The sequence below is a fragment of the Hordeum vulgare genome, chromosome 5H, assembly GCF_904849725.1.
Source record: "Hordeum vulgare subsp. vulgare chromosome 5H, MorexV3_pseudomolecules_assembly, whole genome shotgun sequence".
NCBI classification, from domain to species: Eukaryota; Viridiplantae; Streptophyta; class Magnoliopsida; order Poales; family Poaceae; genus Hordeum; species Hordeum vulgare.
Window position 1 is genome coordinate 25,539,954 of NC_058522.1, and position 19,758 is coordinate 25,559,711.

Genomic DNA, 19,758 nt, shown 5'->3' on the forward strand with positions numbered 1-19,758 from the left:
AAGATCTTCAGCTTAGCGCACAGGGTCCGGTACCTCCTATAACCAGGTTTCCAAAATGGGGGAACCGCATACGAAGCCCAGAAGCATCCGTCTTTTGCAACAATCATCATAAGCTCCTCATATGCTGCAGCATCAGACCAATCAAAGAAGACATCACCAGAAAGAGTTGCACCGATGATGTTAAATGCCATATGTTGGGAAAAAGATCTGCAGTCCAGAGTCGCCAAAGTGATCCCTGTCAGTCGCCGCAGCCATGTCGAGCATTCCGCCGAACAGGTGGTGAGCACCGCGTGGGCGGAGTAAAATTAGCAGACCAGGATGCCGAATGCGGCATCACTGAATCGGGGGAAATCGTCTAGTAGATCAATATTGGAGTATCATCACAAACATCTCACCTCAACTCGCGGACAGCTGAAGGCGCCGGTCGCCGCCAACCGCGGGGAGCAGCCGAAGTGGGAGAGCAAGATGATATCTGCCGTTCACCGTTACTGGATGCTGGCAGATCTCAAGTCCTCCTCCCACGTGGTGCATGCCCACGAACCCTCGCCGGCTCTCCTCTCCATGCGGGATGGGTAGAGGCGAGGATAGAGCGGCCGAGGACTGTGAACCTTATGTTCCTTCGCACCTAGGGGGAGGGGAAAGCCGGAGGAACAGAGGAGGAAGGAGCGGCGGCTAGGATGCGGCCGCGGGCGCGAGGGATAGGGGTCGACGGCGCGCCGTAATCCCTCGCCACCACCCGTCGTCGACGTTTCTCGCGAGGGCGGCGGCTTCAGGAAGGCGGAGCCTAAAGGGCGGAGGGAAAGTGCCTCCCAGAAGTCGGAGCTCCGGCCGATGGCCTGGTCAGCAACGGTGGTTGTGTTTCCTGAGCAGAGCATCCCCTGGGTGGGATACATCAGGATAGGAAGGGAATGAATTCAGGGGTGGGAGCCCATTCGGTGGAGACCTGGAGCGTTGGGAGCCCATTCGGTGGAGACCTGGAGCGTTAAAGGGCCTCGCACGATCCATAGGGCCCAATCAACCAGGTTGCTTGAAAACGGTCACGGGAGCAGCGTCCCCAACTGACGTTGGCCCGCGCGCCAGTGCTGGATCGGACGGCAGTGCTGGATCGGACGGCCAGTGACGTGCAGATCAGAAAACGAACGGCCAGAAACGCAAAACGCTGAGAGGGCAGGGATTAGGTGCGGTTTTACTGTCCTTAATGATGTTTCTCTGTTTTATTTTATGTGTATCATATGATAACTTGGTATATGATTAAGTTGATGCTGAGTTGTTAGATGATCGATTATAATACTATTGCCATTCGACGAAAATGATATGAAATGATATAGTGTAAAAAAGATGTATATATGTGCATATAACTCGTGTCTACATTTTGTAAATAGGTTCGACAAAGCACAAGGATGACCAAGCACGGAGATATATAAGAGATGACACTTTTCTCTATTAGCTAGCTAATAACAACCTAAATTAACCCCTAAACCAGCCCCTTTAAAAAAAACCCAGCTCCAGCCAGGTGCTGACGCGTGGATGCCTTTTGGTCCCGGTTGGTGTCATCAACCGGGACTAAAGGCCCCCCTGCCTGGCCTGGCCGCAGCGGCCATGTGGAGGCCAACCTGTCCCGGTTCGTGTAAAAACTGGGACTAAAGGCAAAGGGCATTAGTAACGACCTTTTTGTCCCGGTTCCAAAACCGGGACAGAAGGCCCTTATGAACCGGGACAAAAGATCCTTTTTCTACTAGTGAACCAAAGCCTGAGGCGAGCTGAGAGTTCACAGAGGACGCATCAACTACCTTCCGCCTCTGAAAAGTCCATCACCTACTCGGATGCTCGCCGGCACGGCGCTCAAGAGCCTCTCCAGGTCGTCGCGACCGCATGTAAGAAGATCAGCGTCAAGGTGCCCGCCAAAGCCGGACACCTCTACGAGGTCAGCGACAAGATCGACTCGCCCCAGTCCAAAAGAAGAGGGTCTTTTGTGTAAAAAAAACAACCCCCATATGCCACACGTGCGCCTCGCGTGACCTTCGAAAAAAGAAAACCGGGTGGCAGACCGGTCCAAGTGGTCAGTGTGACCTAGATGCACTCGCAAGGCAAGTTCTGTGACGGGTTTTTCCGGTTTGCATGTAGTGTGACTTAAGTGTACCCACAAGACAAGTTCTTAGACCGCCAGCGCCTTTTACTCAACCAGCAGGGGTCGGTCGCCGTGGACTAATAGAGCGCGGCTTGCTGACGTGGGGACGTGCGGCGCAACAGAAGCGCCGCCCTCAAGGACTCAACACAGATCCGTTCGGTGTTCTCAGGATTCCCACGAAGATCAATCATGCGCGACGACAAGTGATTCGAGCGCATTAGGAGGCCACGATGCAACAGAGTTTGAAGCGGCGGATTAGGAGCCGACGCCCGAACCTTGTTCAAGATATCAATGTTATAAATTTTGGGTTTGTGGTCTATTCTTATTCTTTTGGGTTTATTCTTGGTGGGGTTCATAATTTACATATCTGAGTCTAAGGTGTAGGGATCCTTTTATACCGTTTTTTTAAGAGCCATCTTTTATACAGATAAAAAGTTTCTAGTATTTTTCACTAGTTTCCGGGATAAAGTACAAATCAAATTATCAACCACGATCATATTTGTCTGTTAACGAATTCTATCCGTTATGTCCCCAGATCACATGTTTGTGAGCAACGCGTCATAATAGAGTGTAAATTCCTCTAATTATGTAGATCAACATTAGGGCTGTAATCTAACTATATGATCTAGCTCCTTCCGATTATCACTGTGTCCTTGTAGTCTTTCTAATATAAATAGTATATTATACTCCACTGATAATCAACCAACATCCTTAAACATATAATTTAAGTATGTTCTAACAAATGATAATTTCATGATAATCATGTAAAGTAATTCCATGCATAAATACATGTATAATTTTATAACAAGGTATTTCAAATATTAGTAATTCCTAGTAACTTGAATGTAGTTATAGAACACATAATTCCAACATCGATATCATCCTTGCTAGTTGCTGAAGCCTTTGGTGTATGCACAATGACAAGATCTTAAGCCGCGGCTCACATTCAAGGATGGAAATATTACATGAAAAAGGAACTTACCAGGGCAATGCACAGAGCTAAACCAGCAAAGGCCACTAAGTTTCAGAACTGGATAGATAGTTTCAATTAATTTCTTTTGATGATTCCTAAAACTGGCATTGGTTAACCTCATTTTGAGGCATTTTGTACTTATATACTTCTATTATTAATGAAAATACCATAGAACAGTTGTTCTACGGTCAGCAGGTAAAGAGAAAACTATGCAAACATGTAGTGCCACTAGTGAAGTGAATCAACAGAAATATGACTAGAAGGTCCCTGATTGTTCGATCAACAGCGTGGTGCCATGCTAGCAGACAAGATGGCGAGCAAACATAAATCATGCTGGACAAGATAAGGCACGGCATGGCTTGCCACTTGCTGTTGACAAAGAGGTGGTGTGTGCCCTATTCACTGCATCCACCACCATTCATATCTGGCATGATATGAGTCGTTGAGTTGAGGGCAATGCGCCCATGTTGATTTTCCCCTAATCTGTTTGAATACCGCACCGCGATGCGCTCCGCCCATGATGAATAATTTGTAGGGACTGGCCCGGTTCGGCTAAGGCGATGATGGGACTGCGTATTCCGGCTTATACTTTTAGTTAATTTTGCTCCTTAGCTCTCACCGCAGTCAATGTACTCCACGCATGTTTACGCCCAACATGCGTTCATGTATCGCACGTATGTACCCGTATCATTTTGGCATTTTAATTTTTGCGAGAAAAAACTTTTAATCTATTCATCAACTCTCAAGATAGTACAAAGAAAATCAGAAGTAAAAAATACGTTCAGGTCCATAGACCATCTAACGACGACTAGAAACACTGAAGCGAGCCGAATGCGCGACGTCGTCATCGCCCCTCCTTCATCGGAGCCGCGCAAACCTTGTTGTAGTAGATAATCAAAAAGTCGTCATGCTAAGGTCACATATATAGGACCAGCGCACCAAAACAACAACCACCACCAAAGAAGAGAAGAGTAGATCGAAAGTATCCAACCTGTAGACACAAGAACATAAACGAATGAAGACCGGATCCACCGAAGACAAACGCCGACCGAATTTCATGAGATATGCCAGAGACAAACCACCACACATCCTCCGATGATGCCAGAAACATCATCGGAATGGAAGCTAAGCGGGGAAGACCTTATTTCATCTACAGAGAGCCGCATCCGCCTTGCATCTCTAAGTAGGACACAAACCCTAACAAAACTTAAAAAAAACTTCAGAAAGCGGAGCCCTCCCGTCGACAAAGACCGAGATCCACCACGCCTCCATAGTCCTAAGACCATAGAAGACGAGGTAGACTGGTGACGACATCGACGACACGCAGGAGAAACCCTAGCCTTGTGCTAGGGTACGAGCGGCCGGCCGCCGCTATACATATCGCATGACGTGGTACCCTTTGTTCCATCATTTTGGCATCGACGTCATGCTATACTTACATGGCATCCCCGACTCGAGAGACGTAGTTATTCTTGCAAGGGTTAATTTGGTAAATGCCACTCAAATTTTAGAAATTCCGAGAAATGCTACTGCAATTTCCAAACTTTGAGAAATGCCATTTTCAATGAAATTTTTCAAAGTCTGCGGTGGTGTTTTTCAAACTTTACAAAATTTGCAATGGCGTTTTTCAAAGTTTGGAAATTGCAACGTGTGTCTTGGAATCATTAAAATCCGAGTGGCATTTATCCAATTAACCCTTCTAGCAAAGCCTCCATACCTAGGAAGGTACATTTCAAGCATCTTCGTGCATCACTTTCTTCTAGTCGCCTAAACACTACTCGTAATAAACATACTCTTGTGAGCCTCTTCTCTGCTTAGGTTCCTAGGCCAGTCCCCATACATACTTCAAAGTCTTTAACATAGCAGACGGTTTGAACACCGTTGGATCTTCGATCCAATGGCCCATGTGCACCTGGAGCACGGAGCTCGCCATCCACGTCAAACAATCAAACTTCTTGGCCTCCTTCGTCACCAGAACCACACCATGAAGCTCTTCATCCTTGAGATCAATAAGGAACTGAGTGGACTGTGATGAAGGAAAGACAAGGGGATCGAGGGTCTCACATATATCCTTTATTCTTCTCCGTCATTGTCGATTCTCTCCTCGCCCCATATTAAACTAAGTTGTGTTCAAATAGTTGCATGTCTTCTCCATGTCTTATTAGTTTTGTGAAAACTAATGACCCATGCCACATAACCATCGACACAAATTGCATAAAACCATATGTTGTACACACTGCAAAAACATACAAACTTGGCATGTAACCGTCAATGAAATGAGGAAAATAAAATACCTTTTTTGCTTGCACTTGTATATCATGGATTTTTTAAAATGCATGGGTATTTAACTAAAATTCATCCGAACAATAGCCGTTAATTCAGAAAGCGAATCAACATGTGATTGGATACTTAGGAAGACAATGATATCCCCAGCCCGTCAGAGATCAAGTCCTAAATTTGATACCGACTCGTTCGCATTTTTCTGAATCTATTTACAGGCCTTCCGACAATGTGCGTTCAGTGAGAAATGTTCCCGTCGACTACAAAAGTGTCTGTGACGACTTCATCAATCTGAAGACGATGTGCCGACTCAGTCTCTCGAAGATATCGTAAAGGTAGGATCTGTGCGCGTTCTATCGATGGTAGGGTAGGTGTATGCGCGTATGTATGTTTGTACTGGGTTAAAAAAAACTATTCAGGAAAATACCAACTGTGACGTCAAAAAGAGAAAGCCAAGTGCCAGTTTTCGGACCTTTCCTTCCTGGCGGCTGGTCCAAACTCCTCTCCTCTCTTCTCCAGCACAAACATCCCTCTCCTCCGCTTGCCCTCCTTTCCTCTTCCTCTTCTTGGCCAGACGGACGGACACCCACCCACCCACCCACGCCGGATCGAGCGCCTCCTCCCGCCCCCGGTACCCATCCATCCGACCTTTTTGATCCGACCATTCTTGTTTATTCGCGTCCGCGAGATCCAAATCCGCTAGCTTTTACCGGAATCTGTGACCGTTTTCTCTGTCTCTCGATTTCGCGTCGTGGTGTCCAGCCGCCGCAAAATGGTATAACCCGTGACGGAATCGAGGGCGCGTGGGCGAAATTCTCGCATTCTTCCGCCGATTCGGAGTTTAGGTTTCTCGAAATTGCTCATGTTCAACCAAATGCACCCCCCTGGAGGTGGGGGTGGGGTGGGGGGGGGGGGGGGGAGGGGTGTTCCTTCAATTATTTTGTGTATGCCTGTAGGGTGTGCAGCAATCTGGTACCATGATGCAGTTTCTAGGTTAGATGATTCGCGTTGAAGGCCCCCGATTATTTCCTCACGGAGCAAATAGGTTCCGCTGATGTTTTCGTTGGCACTGAAGATATGTGGACACGGGCGGCATGCTGCCGTGATTTCTGAACCTTTACATGAGAAGAAAAAGAAATGCATTGTCTAGCTTGCTCGGAAGTAGGAGCATGGTCCGGCATAGATCCTTTTGTGGCGTTTGACCGAACATTATGTGCTTGCATGAATGCCTGCAGTTTCAGATTATTTTCTTTTTACAGGGCCAGGGTTACTGTTTCGATCAGCTGACGCTTTGTTCATGTTCAGATTGACCTGCAAAACACACTAGATTTTATGATCCAAGAACGTGTGGGGAGCTCCTAGAAGAAGAACCAAGTTGATCCTGCAAAATTGGGTAGCTGGTCCGGCAGGGCTGGCTTCAGAAGATCAGCCACGGCTCTAAGGAAAGGAACCCGCGTCACACCAAGAAGGGGAAGACAATGTGTCCATCGCTTTCCTAAGTTTCTGCTCGCATCGCCTTCTTTCCACGGTGGCCGTGGTGCCCTCCCATCTGCAGGGGGGCATCCTTCTGACCTCACCTACCTTGCTGGTGGTGGTGCTGCTGCACAAGTCTGAAGTAGGCTTTTAGCTTTGTAGTTAGTTGAGTTCGTAGTCTATATAATAAGAATTGTAAGTATGGTGTCGGCCACCAAACTAGAAGGTGGATATTCTTTTGACAGCAAGAACTCTCCTCTGGATCAACCTGAAGGTAAACAAAAGTGCTTTGAACTTCCAATTCTTTCATTTAGGAATGACTTTATAATATTCTTTAATCCTATAATCATGAATTTCTTCTTTTGCCTGTCTAAAACATTGTTCTTGCACCAAAATAAAATAAAATTAGTAGTATTATTTCTTGTCTAAGTATTTAGTTATCCTCTACTATTTTCTGGCACCAAAAACAATAGCAAAAAGGAAGAGCAGGTGTATGTAAACTTATCCGTTTGTTTTTCCACATATTTGAACTCTCTGCCAAGTTAGATAGTTATGCTATAGTTGAATTCATGATATGCTCCTGATTGATGCTACAATTGCAGTTTGGAATACTGAAATATCCCTAGATAATTTTACACAAGCACATTTTTTTTTTACAAAACCTAGCTGTGTACTTACCGTTAACCCTTTTAAAATAACAGCACATGTTCAGTTATATATTATTGTGGCATTGCAATTTTCATACATTTCTCTTTGATCTTCAGGTGTGAAGATACATCTTTACCGTCTTGGTATAGAACAGTGTGAACATGATGCCCTCAAAAGCTTTGCATGTGCTGGTCAAGGCAGCCCAAGTTTACTTGATACAATCATTCTTTCTCAGGTTTGTATTACCTGAGAGTTCACACAATCTTTATGAGTTATCATGGCACCATTTTTAATAGATGATTTTCTTTGTAACAGTGGGAGAACTTTGCTCAGAAGGGCCAGTTGGGATACGATGTTACTACTTGCGAACTTAAGGTGCTTCCTGGATCCCCCCCTAATTCTTGCGTTGTAGATAAAAGTAACTTTAAACATTTGCTTGTGCATGTTATACTTAACCTCTTCCCTTCCTCAGTTTCCACAATCAAACTGCAGAGTGGCATGCTAATACCAAATATTCCTGCAACACCGCCTATCAAATTGTTCACATTCCCACTGTCGCTGCCCTCATTGGAACAGCCTGACTTTCCTGTGCTGCCAGTCGTGATGGCTATGGGGGGATAGTATGGATGGGGATGTTAGGAAACATAGCAGTGGGAAATAAGAGAGAACGGAATGGGAAAGACTCAATAAACAGTAGTGGCTGCCACTTATAGTTATCCACATCTTAAAGCACATAACTATTCCATCTTAGGTGGCAGAAGTTTAACTTTAAAGAAATGTTGGGATTCTAGAAGTGTAAGCAACCAACCATCATTTTTCTTTTCTGCCAGACATACCATTGACAATCTGTTAAACTTATGTATTTCCTTTTCAAAAGCTTATTAAGCCATCAATCCTGTTAATGATATTGCCCTGAGCTTGACTGGAATAATTGGTTTTGAATGGTTGTACAGGTGATTGAAGGTCAAAGGGATTTTGTTATTCAGATGAATGATAAATGGAATTCATTTTCCCTCAAGAAATATGACAAGTTCGGCCTTCCTTTTGGATGCTTGAAGCCAAATTCTGGTAGAAGCTATGAGGAATTACTTTTGTGCATCGCAGAAGGAGAAAATAGTGAACCGGAGGTTGTTCCTTCGACTACACCCCCAAACAATGGAGTACTGCTGATTGCGAATGTACGCACCTTAACCCCTAACCCCTCCCCAACCCTCTGAATGTGAATATAGATACACGTGCTAGTTGCCATCTGCATCATGTTTTCCATTTCTGATGGACATCTTTTCCTGAAGGCATATCCTGTTGAATATGGTCACATTTTCTTGGTCCCAAATGCAACTAATCAGCTATCTTCCTTTTGGGATAAAAGGATGTTTGGGCTGATTACAAAGATTGCCTCTGAAGTAAACAGTGCAGCGTTCCGGGTTTTCTTTGATGATGGTACATCTATTGTGCCAAAGCACATGTTTTTTCAGGTAATACTGTCTAGTTCTAGTGCTTAATGTTTTGAACTTACTCGAAGTACATTACTATTCACCTGCCATCTGCTATACAGACCTGTCTACCCAATATTATGGGAGTAATCATTGAATTGTCTGGTGGTCTGATCTTCACTAAGCATTCAACTACAAGCATGCACTTAATGCTGTAATGCATTGTCACTGGCTTACAGCATACTTCAAAGCACTTTAATTGCTTCTAACCTTTTACTTTAACACACCACGATGAGTAAGATTTTAAAGGGAAGATTTGATCCGTGCAATTGTTTTATTGTTCTATTATTAATGAACCAAAATAAGTGAGTAGAATTTTTTTCCATAATAGGATATTGCTAGATACTAGAATTTCCAATTTGCAGTGGATGCTTAAGGAGAATCTCATGGTGTTATTTTTGCCAAATATTACAGGCCTGCTACTTTGCTAATCCTTTACCAGTGGAGTCTGCCTCAACTGTTGCATTATACGATGGGACAACCAGATCAGGCATTTGTGTGTCTGAAATAGTTGATTACCCTCTAAAAGCTATTGTGTTCACCAGCAACAATGTAAACGCACTTATCGATGTAGTCAGTGCAGCATGCTTAGCTTTGCATGAGAACAATACTGCACACAGCCTAATGATATCCAACAATGGAAGAAATGCTTTCTTATTCCCCCAGGTGAAACTCGCTAATACATTGTGTTCCATCTCTAAACAAATGTTTTATCAACCAAGTAACTGATAGGTTTAAATCTCTGGTGTTTGATTTTAGGTGAAAAATCTGGTCACTGGCTGCTATCTTTCTGCCTGGGAGTGCTGTGGCTACTTTGTTTATCACACCAAAGTTGATTTCGAGCAAGCTTCTGAGACTGGAATTTCCAATAGGATGGCTTCGTTCTCGTTCCAAGATGGTGACTTTGAAGACCTGAAAAAACTCTGTTGCGCTATAGCTGATGACCTTGTTACCTAAGCCTACGCTGTATGCAACCATCAACAGTTCGTGTGTCGGTTCATTATGTAAAATAACCCACAATGTAACTGCAACTATAGACGTCGTGTATCGTGCTCCTCCATTCCCTGTGTTTGGTGGTTTATGCCTAAATACTATGAAACATACAGTATGTCTGAAGACATCCGGGTTGATGAATAAAGCTTGCTGTTCTCCTCATGAATCAATTTCTGAACATTGCAAGGATTGTGCAATGATATTTCAGCTACTACATTTGCAGTTTACAGAAACAACTTTGCAGCATTTCTGTGAGACATTGAATTACTTCAGAACTGAACCTGTGATATAGCAGATGATTTGATTTGGTTCGGTCACAACATCTTGAGGCAGCATCAGATTTAGCAGGGCTTGTTGCAGAGACTAGGCAGCCACTGATGATGGAAGGGAAACACAGAAAATTGTACTGTATATGGTTGCAGCCGGTTTTCATTTCATGTCAGTTTGGACAGTAAGCTAGTTTCTCGTGTGTAACTATTTCCTATGCTGTCTAAGTTACATTTAGATCCTGATGAATTGGGCTAGATTCTGGTTTCATTCCCAAAGTTTATTTGCCACGACTTAACTTCCTTGCAAGATTTGATTTTGTACATTCATTTATTTTTCTCCAAAAATTCAAGTGGGCCTTTAATAAACCACTAAAACTGTTTTGAGGGTTTATTAATTCTCAATAAACTAAATGAGAAATTTAAGATGCAAATGAGGCCGAAATAAATCATTGCAATTGAGTCCAAACACAATTCAGCTTAAATAACTTGGATTTTTATGAAATATTACCGAGCAATATTTATATTTTTTGATAATGATGCTAGTTCGTTCTTGAAGAATATTTCAAATAAGGTTAGGAACAAACTTAAACAAGCCCGTAATAAGTTTCAATACCTTCAAAAATACAACGACGAACAAGGGCAATCAACTGTATTTATTGATTGGCTAATTTTATTTAGCATTCCAAATCTTGAACTATTTGGACGTTACAGAAGGCTCGCCTCAAGATCTTATTGCCCGTTGCTTCACATCCCGGAGCAACTTGAAGCAAAATCAGCATGGCATGAAGCAGACGCAGTAAACAAGTTCAGGATATTCATGGTCCGTGTCACACTCCCCATACCCGAAGCCCTCATGCTCGCAGTGCTTTGTGCATTGGTCACCCTTGCATTGCCGAGTAGGGTACGTCTGGCTTAACTCCCTGCACGGGCCTGCAGATGCTGCAGCAAAATATGGGCAACATTGTGCATAAAAACAACATGAGAAAACAAAACACTGAGAAACTACTATATTATTCAGACAGTTATTCCAGGCAAGGCTTAATTACCAGGAAGCAAGAGGAATGCCATGAGCAGAAATAAGCACAAGCTTGCCATCCTGACCTTGTGGACCTCCATGTCTCCAGGAATAATTAACACCCAAGCAAAGAAGGATGGAATTCCAAATAGGTTAACTTAGTAGTGCACCATTGTTCCCTTCTTCTAGAGATGGATGATGGAACCTTACAATAAACCAAACAGAAAAGGTTGTATTTATCTGGATGGTGCGGTTGTATATATCTTGATGATGCAGTGATGTGTTGTACACTGAAAAAGACACCACAGGTTTTTTTTTTTTTTTTTTTTTTTTTTTGCGGGATGACACCACATGTTGTTAGTTGGCTGGTGTGTGCGTGCGCGCGCGCGCACACACGCATGTGTGAAATGTTGCCTTTGTTGCTTAGGCGGAACCCTAAAAAACAGAAATTCGATTGACATATTTATCTGGATGATGCATGGTTTGTATCCACAAGATGCAACGACTTCATTGTACATGAAAAAAAAGACATTCACATGCGTGATAAAAGACACCCTTGGTAGTTGATACATGTGTGCGTTGTTGGTATGAGGTATTGCCTCATGTTTGTACTGCTTAAAATGGTTCATTTGTTGGTTATACGGAACCCTACAAAAAACCAAACAGAAAATGTCGTATTTACATGGATGATGCAATTGTATATATCTGAATGATGCAGCAATGTGTTATACATTGAAAAAAGGCACCGTGATAAAAGGCACCACGAGGTAGTTGATACATGCATGTTTTTATGTGAGGTATGTCACGATATTTGTACCACTCAAAATGGTGCCTTTGGATCTTACCAGTAGGAAAAAAAAAAACAGCATAGCGGGCATTGGATTTGGAAATAATGTTGCTGAGGTAAATATTATAAATTTATGAATCAATCTCTTAGTAATTAATACATGATATTGTTACCGATGTGAATGATCTCTGGGCTTAAAAGATCGTCTTCCGCAACATTTCCGCCAGACGTTGCATCACTTCATGAGGAGCCTACGCGATATAGCAGATGAATAATTTCCTTTTCTTCTAACTTTCTAAGGATAAACACACTGCCTAGTTGGTTGGTTCGAACTAGAAGATAATACTGTTCAGTCCCTGGATCTGATAATTTTGTTGCAAAAATAATTTAATCTCTATGTATGCTCAGATCTGTTAAATGTTAGTCCTTCAGGCCCCTGATTTGGGTACCCCATCTCTATGCCCAGAACAATTAAATGTGAAGTCCTCTAATTGTTCTTTTATCCTCAGTTTGCAGTTCTAATCGAGAGATGAGCAGTTGACAAAATCGTACTGTATAAATGAAGGGAACTTGTTACAGTTGCAACTTCTGCAACTTGTTACATGTTGCTTCACATCCTGAAGCATCACACCATGTCATGATGTAGTTGAAGGATGCAGCTGCGACCATCAGAGGACGATGCAGGAGATGGCATCCTTGTTGACGTGAGCATGGTTAAAGCAATCAGTTTACAACTGGCTGCTATCTTTCTGCCAGGGAATGATGTCGCTACTTTCCGTATCACACCACGGGCGATTTCCACTGAGGTTCTCAGGCTGGAATTTCCAACAGCATGGTGTCGTTCCCGTTCCAATATAGTGCCTTTGATGACCATCAACAATTTGTGTGACTGACTGTCCATTATGTGAAATTGCGCAGAATTTAACCGCAACTATAAACATCCTGTTTGGTGGTCCTAATTAAATTCCCGGTGTTTGGTGGTTTATGCCTAAATACTATGGAATATATGTCTGGAGACGTTCCGATTGATCAATAAAGCTTGCTGTTTCCCTCGTCATGAATTAATCTCAGGATATTAGCAGAATTATTGCAAATGTATACTCCCTCCCTCTTGGTTTATAAGTCATCTTACGAAAAACCAAATAATCCCAAAGCACTTAGGCGCGGTGCGTTAACTTCCACCTCGTTTTTTGTTTTTTGACATGAATAAAGGAATCAACCAATAAAAGACGTGTGTCACCTTTTCCTGCATTGTAGTCACCTTCGCCCCCTTTGGCATGAGTTGACCTCTCTATCTGCTTCTCCGCCAACGGATTTCCGACATCTATGGGGACCACACCTAGCCAACAAGACTTGCTCCACGATCATCATTGCTATCCTATGGAATATTTGGAAAAGAAGAAATGCCAAGGTTTTCAGAGGGGAGCTGCAACCTATTCACCTCATCGCTCGCTCGGTGACAGATGACATCATGCTCTGGTCGAATAGGTGCTCGAGTGAACAGTCCATGATCATTCTTCGGGATTGGTGTACCATGTTGTTTCACTTATCCGATAGATTGTAACTTATGAACATTGTAACCTCAAACCCTCCCTCCTCCCTCCTCTCCACCTCCCTTCTTGTGTAAATGTGTTTTGATTTATTAATGGTATGGTTCAGGCCGGCGTAAGCCCGCCGTAGCACCATAAAATAAAGAGACGTGGAGCGTGTATGTTTTTAATGACTTGAGACTAAATAGCACGACATGCACTGGTCAATTCATTGCATGCAATGGTATTAGTTGGCAAATTGACACTAATTTATCTTATTTTGATCTTCGTCTTGATCGCGGTACACAACCTAAGATGACTTATAAACCGAGACGGATGGAGTATTGATATTTCGGCTACTACTTTTTTGTAGTTACAGAAACAACTTTTGCATCCCCTCAACTTTTGTTATATCCCCTAAAAAACAACTTTTGCAGCATCTGTGTGAGACACTGAATCGTTTAGAAGCCAACCTGTGGATATAGCAGATGGTTTAATTTTCCATTTGATGTCGCTGTGCATAATTTTTTCATATGGTCTGACAGTTTAGTTGCAAGAACAACTGATATTTAGATGCCTCAAATTTATATAGCTCGTAACTGGAAGTTGATAAACTTTAGCAAGGAAACTTGCTGCGGTTACAGTTTGCGCATCAATACTTTTTTTGTGTGTGAAAATGCACGTCGACACTTTGATGCATCTTATTAGTTATTACTCGTTGCATCGGTCGCAACATCCTGAAGCAGCAGCAGCAGATTCAGCAGGGCTTGTTGCAGAGGCAGCGCAGCCAGTTGCATGCTCCTCCCTCGGTAAAACCCTCGATGCGGCAGTTGTCGGCGCACGCGCGTTCTTCGCAGAAGAGGATGGGGCTCCTCTTGCTCAGCTCCGTGCAGGTCTTGTTGCCCTCAGATGGCCCTTGAGCGGGATCAGGACGAATGGCAGCACATCCTTGCAAAAAGAAAAAAAGGATGTGAATAACTGGTATAAGCACTAGTATGTGTTAGTAGCATGAATCTTACACCTATTTTGGCATGCAGTTTATCACAATCCTCTCACTCACAGACCAGACCGGCAATAAACTGGTCTCAGAAAGCAATACTACTAGAACACCGAAAAAGGAAGCAAAGCATCATATTCTTCAGAATGAAAGAAGACAAGACTGAGGAAGGATGCAAATGCTTACCAGGAGGAAGTAGAAGTGGTGGCATGAGCAGCAGCAGCAAGTACAGGGCTGGTGGCACCTTGAGCTTGAGCGCCTCCATGCCTCTCGCTGGACAGAGAAAGGAAGGAAGAGGGCAAAATCAGAGGAGACGGTGCAGACGCAGATAGGTTGAGCTTGAGGTGCCGTGCCATCGATCACTCCCCTTCTTATATCTCTAAGATGTGCTTGTTAATGTATTTAATGTATATTCCCTCCCTTCTAGAATTCTTGTCTTAGATTTTTCTAGATATAAATATATCTAGTCACATTTTAGTATTTAGATACATCAATTTCTAAACAAACGCAAGACAAGAATTTTAGGACGGAGGGAGTATACATCAACATGTAATCTTGTAATTATAATTAACAGATTAGCCAGGGTAGCTTCCTAGTTAGATTGATCCTTAGGATCTCTTGTAATTATTGTAGACTTGGCAACCAAGATTGCTCTCTTAGAGCATCTTCAATAGATGATCCATATTTTGGTGATGTAAACCGGTAATGTAAAATGTTACGTCATTAAAAAGTGTTTTTTACATCTTTGAAAAGGAGGCAACTTTGAAAAGGAGGCAACTCCAACAAATGGTTCAAAATAAAGATGTAAAACAACAATTCAAACGGATGGTCCAAAATGAACAGCTGATGTAAAAAACAGCTGATGTACAGCCGCACATATTGCAAAAAATATCTAAAAATAACATAAACAATTATACATGTCCATAAAAAATTATACGAAGTTCTTTAAATCTACGAGATCAAATGAAACACAAATACAACATAGTTTTTCATAATACAACATAGTTTTTCACAAACAAATAATGAATTTATGCGGCCGACGGTTGGATTGGTAGCCGGTCACTGTTGCGGACGGCGACGCAGAGGAGAAGGGAGCTCGGCGGCCGACTAATAGGAGCTATACGGGCTGCCGGACGCCGGAGTCAGCGAATCCGGCCGCAGCTGCTTCCTGAATAGGAGGGCGACGGGGGAGGCAACGCGGGCGAGGGCGAGGGAGGCGATTTGGGGCGGTGGCGGCGATGGCGATTTGGGCGATGGCGGCGGCAATTTCCAACGGCTGGTGCTCGGGCGGGCGGGTGGTCGCGAGCGAGAAGGAAAATGAACGGACGGTTGGTGATTTCGCGGGCGGCCACGATTTTACATCAGATGTATCTTGTAATGCAAATTTGCATCACAAAGTGTTGTTTTTACATCTCCGGAAGGCGGTGATGTAATTTTTTTACATATGAACCATCTGTTGGAGAGCGTTTTTTTTCTTTCAGATATAGAAAAGTTAGGTATTTTTACGTAAGAACCGTCTATTAGAGATGCTCTTACTAATACTATGCAAGTCCATCAGGTTATTCCCACGGCAAACATATTCCATCTCTTTCAACTTGGTAACCGGAGCCCAGTCCCATCTTCTCGCCATGACCGGTACCAAAGCCGGCGCGCTCATCACCACCACTGCTGTCACGCTCGTCAGCACCACTGCCGGCGCAATCGTCTCCAGCCCAACCACGACCATGCCAGACCGATCTGAGCGAAAACTTCACAGGATGTGCATCTATATATACTTGGAGATCATGGATGTTCTTTTGTTGGAGTTTAGAGATTGTTGTAGTCGATGCCGGAAATTCTTGCACTTAAAATGATTGGTTATGCTATATGCTTGGATTTGTAGAAATAGCTAGAAGCGTCGTACCGGTTAGGGCGACGGTTTCGTGTTTATATAGCAGGCGCAACTCTGAGATATGCATACAAGTAGTTTGAATACAAGGAGATAGAGATAGAGTTATCCGGTTTAAACTAGAGATAGATCCTAACCGAATATCTATCCTAACTTGGTACACAAGTATCCTATCTACATACAATATTTCAGTCGGTTTAACATCCTCTCTTAATCACAACTTGGTCAAGTTGAGATTACGTTTAAACTCCTCAAAACTGCGAGTGGGCAAAGCTTTAGTAAAGCCATCTGCAACCTGATCTCTGGAGTGAATAAAACGAATATCCAATTGTTTGCTTGCAACTCTTTCCATGACAAAATGAAAATCAATTTCTATATGCTTTGTCCTGGCATGAAATACTGGATTAGCTGCAAGATAAGTGGCTCCAAGATTGTCACACCACAAGCATGGGGCTTGAGTCAGTTTAACTCCAAGCTCTCTAAGTAAGGACTGAACCCAAATAATTTCAGCTGTAGCATTTGCCAAAGCTTTGTACTCTGCCTCTGTGCTAGATCTAGATACTGTTGCTTGTTTCTTTGCACACCAAGAAATAAGATTAGGTCCAAAGAATACAGCAAAACCACCAGTTGATCGCCTGTCATCCACACAACCTGCCCAATCTGAATCAGAAAATGCACTGACTAGGGTAGATGAAGATTTGCTGAATAAGACCAGTGCCCAAGGTATTTTTCACATATCTAACTATACGCTTGGCAACAGTCCAATGAATATCAGTGGGAGCATGAAGGAACTGACAGACTTTATTAACAGCAAAGGAAATATCTGGCCTTGTAAGAGTCAAGTACTGAAGTGCACCTACCAGACTTCTGTAGTTAGTGCTATCCTCTTGATTCAAAAGAATTCCTTCTGTAAGAGCCAGTTTTTCAGAGCTAGATAAGGGTGTTGGTGATGGTTTGCATCCCTGTAACCCAGCTCTTTTTACTAGATCAATAGCATACTTTTCTTGAGATAGATGAAGGTCATTTCCATTTTTCTTGACCTCAATTCCCAAGAAATAATGCAAGTCTCCTAGATCTTTCAAAGCAAATTCAGTTTTTAAATCTTTCAGAAGGCCTGCAACTGCCTCATTGGAAGAGCTAGTAACAATGATGTCATCAACATAGATAAGCACAAATATATATGTGTTTGACTGCTTGTAAATAAACAATGATGTATCAGACTTAGATGGAGCAAATCCAAGAGTTTGTAATTTGTGACTGAGGCGTGAGTACCAAGCCCTAGGAGCTTGTTTCAATCCATAGAGAGCTTTATCAAGTTTGCACACATGATAAGGTGAAGTTTTGTCTTCAAACCCAGGAGGTTGTCTCATATACACATCCTCTTCCAGAACACCATGAAGAAACGCATTCTGCACATCTAGTTGTTTAAGACACCATCCCTTGGAAACAACAATGGATAAAACAAGGCGAATGGTTGCTGCTTTTACAATAGGGCTAAAGGTATCTTCATAATCTATACCATATCTTTGTTTGAAACCCTTTGCAACAAGCCTAGCTTTGTAACGATCTATAGTTCCATCAGACTTTCTTTTGATCCTGAAAACCCACTTGCAATCAATTAAATTTTTACCTTGCTGTGGGGGAACAAGATGCCATGTTTTATTTCTCTGAAGAGCCATGTGCTCCTCCTCCATTGCTTGTTTCCATCGAGTGTCATCAAAAGCCTCTTGAAGGGTACGAGGTTCACCTGTGGAGCATGCCAAACCAAACTTTGTACAGCCTTAATTACCCCTTTTTGGAGACGTGTCTGTGGCGGTGAGGAAAGATCAGCATCGTTTTCTGCTGATGGAGATGCCGGTACAGAGGATCCTGGAGCTGATCCTCTCTGGACAGTATCCTCCTCGAGGTGCGCGTCGGCACCAGGAGGAGAAGTTGCTGCTGGGGCAGACGTGGCGCGCCTCACGTAGACGTGGCTCGGGGCAGTTGGCCAGCGAGCGAGGGGAGGCTGCATGGGCACCGCAGAAGATCCGCCCGCGCCAGCCCCAGGCGAAGGCTGCATGGGCGCAGGGGATCCAGCCGCGCCGGGCCCAGTCGGCTGTAGGGGAACCGCGGCCCACGTGTCGTCGACAGGAGAGCAGGCAAGGCCATCGAGGGGGATCCCGACAACCTGCGGCTGCACAGATCCCGGAGAAGATGCGCCAGGCTGCTGTTGCTGCTGCGGTTCCGATCCCGAGGGGGATTTGCTCCCCGGCGGGAGGCACATGCGATAATGCACTGGATTTTCATCCGTTTGCACTGGTGCAGCCGTATTTGCACCTGAATTTTTTTCTGCAGCATCACAATTCTGAGAGAAACTTGTAAGAGGGTTAGTGAACATTGGATCAGCACAATTATTTTCCCCTGGAAGAAGAAGGATTTCTTGGCGAAGTAGTGCACCGGCGTTGGGGTTGAGATCAACAAAAGGGAATTTTGTTTCATCAAACACTACATCTCGAGAAATATAGACCCTACCAGTGGAGACATCAAGGCATTTGACACCTTTGTGTTGGGCACTGTACCCAATGAAGATACACTGTTTGGAGCGGAACATGAGCTTGCGATTATTGTATGGTCTAAGGTTTGGCCAACAAGCACAACCAAAAACACAAAGGGAATTGTATGCTGGTTTGACATGAAGGAGTTTTCGGTGGGAGTTTCATAGTTGATAACTCTACTAGGCATAATGTTGATGAGGTGCACGGCAGTAAGAAAAGCTTCATCCCAATATTTTAGGGGCATGGATGCACGTGCAAGTAGGGCAAGCCCTACCTCAACAATGTGTCTATGCTTGCGTTCAGCAGACCCATTTTGTTGATGAGCATGTGGGCAAGAAACATGGTGAGATATACCTAGTTTTTGGAAGAAGGAATTTAATTTTTCATATTCCCCTCCCCAATCTGATTGGACAGCAATAATCTTGCTATCAAATTTGCGTTCAACGAGTGCTTGAAAGTTTTGAAAGACTTGGAATACATCGGATCGTTTCTTAAGAAGATAGATCCATGAGTATTTGCTATAGTCATCAATAAAGCTAACATAATAAGTGTATCGCCCAACAGAGGAGGGTGCAGGACCCCAAACATCAGAAAAGATAAGCTGCAATGGTTTTGTGGACACACTTGTAGAAATAGGATAGGGTAATTGATGGCTCTTGGCCTTTTGACACGAATCACAAATTGTTTCAGAATTATGCTCTTCAACACATGAGAGCTTATTTTTCCTAAGCACACGTTGAACTAATGGGAA

At 43.5% G+C, this 19,758-nt stretch overlaps 2 protein-coding genes across 2 annotated transcripts; one reads left to right on the forward strand and one right to left on the reverse strand.

The window, feature by feature from the left end:
• The first annotated feature begins 5,851 nt into the window (after nt 1–5,851).
• Nucleotides 5,852–10,150, forward strand: LOC123452817 (GDP-L-galactose phosphorylase 1-like). The gene is made up of 8 exons (XM_045129539.1): nt 5,852–6,012; nt 6,687–7,128; nt 7,619–7,737; nt 7,818–7,877; nt 8,456–8,680; nt 8,795–8,977; nt 9,410–9,661; nt 9,755–10,150. Exons 2-8 carry the CDS (start codon nt 7,056–7,058, stop codon nt 9,950–9,952), a joined length of 1,110 nt encoding a protein of 369 aa, XP_044985474.1. The 5' UTR covers nt 5,852–6,012; nt 6,687–7,055; the 3' UTR covers nt 9,953–10,150.
• Nucleotides 10,151–14,144: 3,994 nt separating this feature from the next.
• LOC123398309 (defensin J1-1-like) lies at nt 14,145–14,915 on the reverse strand. Its single transcript, XM_045092787.1, has 2 exons — nt 14,772–14,915; nt 14,145–14,536 (listed from the first exon to the last, which is right to left on the reverse strand). The coding sequence occupies exons 1-2, from the start codon at nt 14,848–14,850 to the stop codon at nt 14,346–14,348; spliced, it is 270 nt and encodes an 89-aa protein (XP_044948722.1). The 5' UTR covers nt 14,851–14,915; the 3' UTR covers nt 14,145–14,345.
• Nucleotides 14,916–19,758: the final 4,843 nt, after the last annotated feature.